The sequence below is a fragment of the Austrofundulus limnaeus genome, unplaced genomic scaffold (genome assembly GCF_001266775.1).
Source record: "Austrofundulus limnaeus strain Quisiro unplaced genomic scaffold, Austrofundulus_limnaeus-1.0 Scaffold21, whole genome shotgun sequence".
Taxonomy (NCBI): Eukaryota; Metazoa; Chordata; class Actinopteri; order Cyprinodontiformes; family Rivulidae; genus Austrofundulus; species Austrofundulus limnaeus.
Window position 1 is genome coordinate 2,680,446 of NW_013952423.1, and position 8,666 is coordinate 2,689,111.

At 38.8% G+C, this 8,666-nt stretch overlaps 1 protein-coding gene across 1 annotated transcript; it reads left to right on the forward strand.

The window, feature by feature from the left end:
* Window positions 1-892: 892 nt before the first annotated feature.
* Window positions 893-8,464, forward strand: ncf1 (neutrophil cytosolic factor 1). Its single transcript, XM_014004056.1, has 11 exons — window positions 893-993; window positions 1,109-1,189; window positions 1,259-1,334; window positions 4,718-4,883; window positions 4,958-5,016; window positions 5,144-5,266; window positions 5,610-5,717; window positions 5,792-5,909; window positions 6,001-6,108; window positions 7,381-7,547; window positions 7,624-8,464. The coding sequence occupies exons 1-11, from the start codon at window positions 922-924 to the stop codon at window positions 7,785-7,787; spliced, it is 1,242 nt and encodes a 413-aa protein (XP_013859510.1). The 5' UTR covers window positions 893-921; the 3' UTR covers window positions 7,788-8,464.
* Window positions 8,465-8,666: the final 202 nt, after the last annotated feature.

Sequence of the window (8,666 nt, forward strand, 5' to 3'; positions counted from 1 at the left end):
TATATATATAGGTTTATTTTCCGGTATTCTTTCCCACATCAGAGGAAAATCTAGACCTCAGCTCGCCTGTTAAATGATTCCTGCAGCTCAATACTGACACCGTGTGGTCAGAGATGGTGCTGCGTTTTCCTTTTCCTATTAAAAACTGATTTATTTATCTTTGCTAATTAAGGTTTGCCATTCCAAATGAAAAGAGTGGAGAGGATTGCATTGTAAAGCAATGCATTGTATGACAGACCCTTCAGCTGATGTTCGGTGTGTTTGAGTCATTGTGTTTTGGGCTGTCGTTTTTTTTAATGACAATAATGTGACAATGTGTCATTTACCATGAAAGGAAATCATCTGCTTGTATAAAGAAATTACTCATCCAATTCTGAAACAACATCTAATCTAATCCCTGAGGGAATCAGAGATATATTTAGCCAAGAGTACTCATCGTGCTTGAGGGGTTTTTTCAGTTGTTTCTGACCACATTAGGAGGAAGACATGGGTTTGTTTGTGTTTCTTTTACTCTGTTTTTGTTCCTCTTTTATGCTTTAGAAATTGTGAAAATTACATTTAGTAAAAAAATCCAAAAGTGACCCATACAGACAGAAACAGAAACTAACAACTAGATTTTTGAGTGTAAATTTAAACCCTTTAAAGCTTGGTTGAGCTGTTTGCTTTCACCACCTTTAACTCATGAAAACATGACAGARAATTCAAACCTTCTTGTTCGTGTTTTATTATATTTTCCCTGCAGTGACAGTGAGCCAGTGAAAGCACCTGGATGTCACATCTTCCCTTTTTGTGTGTGTGAAGTTCTGCTCAGTCCAAAGTGTTGTAAAGAGGAAGTGATGACACCCTGAACTCAGAGGACACAAACTGAGCAGCTGTTGTTTTGAGCCTCAGTCGGACCCCGTCAACCTGCAGAACTTCAGCATGGAGGACATCTATGTCAGACATGTGGAGCTGCTGGGCTTCGAGAAACGCTTCTTCCCAAGTCAGCACTACGTAAGTCTGAACAGATTCACAAAAAGCTGCTGTAAAGTCTTCAGATCTTAAACAGCTCAAAACAAACGAGTTCACCAAGAGAAAGGAGGTTTTTAYTCTAACCTGTGGCCTGCAGGTGTACCTGCTGATGGTGAAATGGAGCGACCTCGCAGAGAAACTCATCTACAGGACGTATCCTGAGATCCACACCTTCCATGTCAGTTCCATGTTTAAACCTTCTAAAAGCTTCAACATGAGCAGCATTTGACTGATGTTCTGTTCACAGAAATCACTAAAGGAGATGTTTCCTATCGAGTCTGGACAAATCGAGAAGAAGGACAGAATAATCCCTTCACTACCAGGTAAAAAAATGGATAAATTTTTTAACTGTTTTTGTGTTGTAAACTTCATGAAATCACTTTTCYGATGATTGCCCTGCTGCAATCCTGTTTCAGGAAGCACCTGTAATTAGCAAAGCCCTGTGGTGATATTCACTTCTGCTTTCTGTTAAAACTACAGTAAAAAAACAGATTCTGTTTAAAGCAGAACACATCTGAGTTATTGTCAGTTGTGTTGGCTTGATTTAAAGTTTCTTAGAACCCATTGGTTCATATTATTAAGGCTGCAACGATACAGAAAATTCACGATTCGATTCAGTTCGATACTTTAGTCTCATGGTTCAATATTTTGTAAGAGAAATGTCCTTCTTAACTTGTAATTTATTTTAATTAATTATGAACATTTGTTTAACCTCAAAAGTAACATTTTTTAATTAAATTTTAAGTTTCTCAGTGGATCTGTGCTCCACAGTGCAGTCTAGGAGGAGTAGTCGAACACAGATCCACTGATCCTTCAACACAGCATCTTCAGAAGACAWGYTGATAAAATAAAACTTTAAAATCTGTTTTGTTCCATACATAACGTGTACTGAACKTTTCGATACAGATACATGGACTGATGCACCCCTAATATATTTGTATAAACCTTTATTTTAACAAAATGTCAAAGAACTTTGATAAAACCAAAACATGACACAAATTGCTTAAAACAGAAGTTGATTAGTCTTTCAGTTCAGTTTTTGGTTAGCTGTGGCGGCCATCTTGAATTGCTGAGGATGCTCAATAAATGGTTGCCTCCAGAGAATTCATGAAAACGCAGCATCACATCACTGTGACAATRAACCAAATACATAAAAACATAAAAAATACTCTGTTTCTGAGCTTCTTTAAAACAACAGACATGAAATTTGGACATTTGTCTTTTTTTAATTCATCAGTGCTTCTGATCATTTATTTTTCACGACTTGTAACAAGCTGTTCTAAATATTCAGTATTTGGAAAAAACTAAGGCAGACACTGGACTCGACATCCCTCTTGTTTACTGACAGTGGCGCCTGCAGAAATTTTTTTGGGGGGGCCATAGGGGGCCACTGAAAAACCAGGGGTGGCACACTAAAACTAATATCTGTAAAAGAAAATTTATGATGTGTTTGTAAAAATGACAAATTGAAAACTATGGCAATAAAGAGCTATATACTCGCCAACAAATGTTCAATTTGTAATTTCACAGATAATTTCACTGATTTTATGACATTCAKATACAAAAAAGGAGTAAGTATTTGTAATGTTGGGGGGATCCACTGGCAGGGTGTCTGGGGGTCCTCCCCCAGAAAATTTTTAAAGAAATAAATGCCATTTCCTGCATTCTGGTGTATTTTAACAGGTTGGATTTTTACCTACATAGGAAAACACTTGTGAGTTTTCTATAGGTAAATTGAAATAAATTTATTTGTTAAACAAGAGAAACACTGGATGAACTAATGTTTTATGGTAAATGTGGGGGTTTAAATGAATTAAAATTTAAATTTTATGGGGACAGTTCCCTTCAAAAATGATTGTCTTTTTATTTAAAAATGTCAAAATACATATTTTAAAGACATTTATAAGGATCGAGCTTTTTTAAAATTTAAAGCCATCACCTCTTCTATGTATTTTAAAATTTTTATTTGCTTGTTGATGTTTACTTTTGTGAAGAAAAACTGTGATTATAAAACCCCAAAACTGGAAATGAAGACTAAAACAAGCACAATTACAAACTACATCTACTGTAGTGTTATCCCAAATTATTAAGTTATTTGCTTTTTATGTCGTATAATAAATATGACTTTGGTCTGTGAGAGAAAACTGGAGTACCTGGAGAACAGGAAGTTGATCTAACAACCTTCTTTCTTAGAGGCAACATGTTGCTCTACCAACTGTGCCACTGTACTGCCTCATTTTATATTTATTATATAATTATTAAAATTATTTAATTAATATCCATCCATCCATCCATCCATTTTCTTCCGCCTATCCGGGGTCGGGTCGCGGGGGCAGCAGCTTCAGAAGGGAGGCCCAGACCTCCCTCTCCCCAGCCACTTCTTCCAGCTCCTCCAGGGGAACTCCAAGGTGTTCTCAGGCCAGCCGAGAGACATAGTCCCTCCAGCGTGTCCTGGGTCTTCCTCGGGGCCTCCTCCCAGTGGGACGTGCCCGGAATACCTCACCAGGGAGACGTCCAGGAGGCATCCTTACCAGATGCCCGAGCCACCTCAACTGGCTCCTCTCGACGTGGAGGAGCAGTGGCTCTACTCTGAGTCCCTCCCGGATGACCGAGCTTCTCACCCTATCTCTAAGGGAGAGCCCAGCCACCCTGCGGAGGAAACCCATTTATTTAATTAATATTTGATTAAAATATATCTATGAATATAACCTCCTGAGAACCTCCATCTTTATTTGAGAACATTGGTTTTAGACTGGTCTGGCTGTCCTTATTCAGAGGAGCTACATTTTAATTTTACTTAAAAATTTTAAATAAATATAAATTAATGTTTTTAACTCTTAATGGTAAAAAAATCAGTGTTTGTTTTTATATTTATGAGGTTCTGTTCCTAAACAGGTAGAGGAGTTGGACAAAGAAAAACCTGGGTACTCAAGAGGATAAAACTGGGGGGACACTAGCCAGCTTATTCACAGGGGGGCCATGCCCCCCCCCCCTGCTGGTGCCCCTGTTTACTGAAAACACAACAAAAGTCAGAAGTGAAATTAGCAGCTGAAGGTGACTGTGAGGTTTGAGGGGCTTTTTTCTATTTTTGACTTCTTTTAGTTTCACTTTTTCAGCGACGGCCAGGTGTCGAGTAAGAAGTTCGAGGTTCTCCGAGTTGCTTCATGAAAACAGAACTTCAGCTTTACACAACCTCGTAATGAAACAGTTACTAAACTCCTGGTTGCAGGATGGAAAAGGAGAAGCAGAAAAAAAACCTCAGATCTGATGCAACTGCAACTTTCTGTTGAACCTGAAATGCAAACTAGTTTTAAAATAGGTTTTGGTTGTTTAATGGCATCAATTTCTGTTAGCTTTAGAGGGGAAAATGTACAGGAAGTACTCTGGAGATACCCATGGATGAAAAGTTTTTAGYGTGTTTTGTCTCACAGCTCAGTGAAGTCTTCAGACTTTTACAAAATAAAGGTAATAATGTGTCCAGAAAGATTATTATGTAAATATCAGTCCAACCTTAAAATGCAAATCTACAAATTCCTTCAAATCTTTTGTTCACCTTTCTCCTGAGAGATCAATTTTTAAATCATAATCATAAAGATAAAAAAACATAAAAAAACATCTGGTTCATGCTGTCAAATGCACTTTTTAAAAAGCTTTCAGTGTTAAAACGTCTCACCTGAAGCTCCACTGGTTCTGTTTGTGTCTGCAGCTCCTCGGTGGCTGGACAGTGAGAAGTCCAGAGAAGACAGGAAGTCCACCTTGGCCGAGTACTGCCAGTCGCTCGTCAACCTGCCGCCTCACATCTCCCGCTGCAAACAGCTCTCCAGCTTCTTCAAAGTGCGACCCGAGGATGAGAACCCTCCTGCACCGAACACGTCAGTTGATCGTGCACATCAGTGTCCATCTGTGGGCAGCAGCTTATCTGAATAACAAAACCTTCTGCCAACAGGCTGAAAAGAAACGAGACGTTTGTGGAGTCCAGGGAACTAACAAGAGGCACCGCGTCTGGTTAGAGTTTTGATTTTTCCTCTAAAAGCCTTTTATACATGTAAACTTTGTGGGCCTGATCTTCAGAATGAGCTGTTTTTGTTGGGTGAAGCTGTGATGTGATGAATGACACGGACTCTGTTTGCAGAGATTTCTGGCCCCATCATCCTGGACACGTACAGGGTCATCGCAGACCTGGACAAAACATCAAAATACGAGATAGCCCTGCACACCGGAGACCTCGTGGAAATTGTGGAGAAAAGTCAGAACGGTTAGAAAAATAAAACCGATGAAAGTTGGTCGTGCTTTTACTTTTAGTTTTCTTCTGCCTTTTCTTATAGCTTTTTGTTACAATAATCTTTTAGTAAGCATTTATCTCCTTTGAGCTTTTAGCTTGTATTTTGCTTTTTAAACTTTAAGTTATCATTTGTTGCTTTTAGCTAATCTAATGCTAATTTAAGTTTCTAGCTATAGCCTTTCAAAGCTTTTGCTTTCAGTTAGCGCCTTGCCAATTGTACGTAGCCTTTTGCTGCTTTTAGCTTTCAGCTGGTTATCTCCTGTTAGAACAAATCATCTTGTTGAAGTTCTGTTTCTGTAATGACCGGTGCTGTCAGGTTGGTGGTTCTGTCAGTGCGAGACCAAACGAGGATGGGTTCCTGCCTCCTACCTGGAGCCTCTGGACGGACCTGAGGAGGCAGAGGAGGCTGAACCTGACTATGAAGGTAAGAATTGTTCTGTTAGCCAGGTGGCTCCTGTGTGTGTGTGTGTGTTTATTGTAAAGGTTGTGTGTCTGCAGGGGAGCTGCACGTCACTAATCAGGCCTACAAGGCCGAGCAGGAGGACGAGGTTTCTCTCGATGTCGGAGAAACTGTGGAGGTCATTCACAAACTGCTGGACGGCTGGTGGGTGGTCAGGTAAAGTCAAACATTCATTTCATCCAAATTAATTATAATTTATATGTTTCCCCTCGGTTGAATTGTTCCTTTTCTTCTTTCTCGTTTCCAGAAAGGGGGATGAGACGGGTCATTTTCCCTCCATGTTCCTGCAGAAGGCCGACAGCAAGAATGGACCAGTGAGGACCAACCCACGGGGGCAAAAACCTCCTCCACGCAGGTATCACTCATTAAAAAAAACTATTAAAAGTTTTAAAGTGGAAATGTTTGTTGCATAAAAAAGTGCAGATATTAATTAGACACATGCTGGTTTGCACGTAGTCCCTTAACAGGAAGTGCTTCAACGTTTTAACCACGACGTGTGATTTCATGTCTCTTTGTGCAAGTCTTTCTTCATTCTGGATCCGAAATTACATAAAACCAGAAGAGCTTTTATTATTGGACCATGCTAATCGAAAAAAAAAGTTAGCATTTAAAACAACAGAAACAAGTTCACTGAAAGAATTCAGAATTAAAGTCACATGTAACACATTATGTGCAGTTTTTTTTTTCTTTTTGTCGTATGGCTTATTTTATTTTATTTATTTATGTTTTGCTGACAACTGTGACCTTAGTTTCTATCTTTCATTCCTCATGTAGTACTCATATGGAATTAAAATCTCTTAATTCTTGATTTAACCTCATTATTCTGCACAAAATTTAACTGACTCAAATATGTTTGGAACATTTTTTGGTCCTGTTTTATATTCAAAAAATCATGTCTAAGCATCAATTTTGTTTTCTAAATAAAAACATTAAAAACTGATTAATAACTCAAGTAATTTATTTTATCAATATGCAATAAAAATGTATATTAAATTTAAGATAAATCATGATTAGTTCACAGCTACTTTGGGATTAATCAGATTAAAAATATTAATCATTTGACAGGCCTAGTTTATATATCAAGCTTACAAATCTCAATAACAGAAAAACTTAGAATTCATTTGGATATCATGGTTTAAAAATTAAACTAAGGTCAATGGCTGTAGCGGCCATCTTGAATCAGGCTGACAACTACAGTTAAATCAGAACATWCGATTCTGACAGCATGAGTGCTGATAAAGATTTCATTTTTGAATGTAMAAACRGAGCAATGTTGTATATGCKGTTAAGTGCCAGGAGGACTGCGACCAGTTATACATCGGGGAAACAAAGCARCCACTGTTCAAAAGAATGTCCCAACACAGACGAGCTACATCTAATGGCCAGAACTCTGCAGTTTTCACTCATTTACAGGCCAGCGGTCACTCTTTCAGAGATGAGGATGTTCTCATTCTTGATAGAGAGGAACGTTGGTTTGAGAGAGGAGTAAAAGAAGCCATTTTTGTGAAGAAAGACCGTCCATCATTAAACATTGATTTTTTACCTGGATTACTGAGACGCATCAGGACATTTTTGAACAGAATTTGTGTTTGAACTGCATTGTTGACTCATCACACATCTGTCTCAGGTCCACCATCAGAAACGCCAAAAGCATCCACAACARATCCCGTCAGCGGCTCAGCCAGGAGGCGTACCGCAGGAACAGCCGCCGGTACCTGCAGCAGAAGGGCAGCCGCCTAGCTTCGCCTCACCGGAACTCTGCCAAGTCTCCGCTGAGGGAGAGGAAGAATCAGGGTAACGATGACACCGTCTGACGGGTTTCGTGGTAAACCCCGAAGGGCACGGTGTGATTTCTGCTTCTGCTCGACAGATAACATCCCTGAGGTGTCTGGTTCCGGCTCTGAGAGCGAACTGAAGAAGGAGGCTCCGGTCATCCCGCCGAGGCCCAGCGCCGAGCTCATCCTGGAGCGCTGCACCGACAACACCCGCAAGAGGGTCAGCATCCACATGCCAGGCTCCGGATCAACCAGCTAGTGCCGCCGAGTGTGTGAGGATGTCAAAACTGTAGCTCCTGGATGTCATTCTGTTGGGTTTTATCAAACAAACAAAGCTCAATTAAACGGTGGGAAACTGTTTTAACAGAAGATCAGACATTTATGCTGAGAAAAACCTGCAGCTTTCGCTGTACAAAAAAAAAATCTTACCTGTTTACAGTTACTGAAACATTGTTAAAAATACAAACATCCTACATTTCTATTCACTTTTATTTACAAACATATTTAAAATGAGCTTTATTGGTATTTGTTATGACAGTAAAATGTCCTTAATGTGTCATGTTGCTGCTGGTACCACAGTGACAGTAAACATGAACAGATCTAGACCAGAATGCATTGCAAAAACCTGATTGTGAGCATGCAYGTTGTTAAGGTCAACCAGTTTTTTAACTGTGCTCTAAAGATGCAAAACCCTCACCATGAGCTTCATTTGTTTGTCTAAATCCCAAATATTGTTGTGAGCAGTTTGACACAGAAAAAACCAAAATAACTCTCATCCTGCTTTACTTTGAGATGAGTTCAGTTTTGTGCATATTTTTTTCCCTGCTACATAAAATATGAAGCTAAGAAAACAYGTCTGGTAGCAAACTATGAAGCTATGTGTTTGTTTGTAAGTTTTGTTTTTATTTATAAAGCAATAAAAAATCTGTGAAGTTTTGGGAAGTCTTTTTTATTATTATTTTAACATCCATTAGAGGATGAATTTATACATGCAAAGGTTGATTCAGAAGAATTTTAATCAAAAGAATGAGAATAATTTATCACAATCAAAAAATATTATGATTTAGCATCGTTGATTTCAGACTTTGTATTCAAATACAAAAGTAGCAAAGACATACAATTAATACTTTTAAAAGTA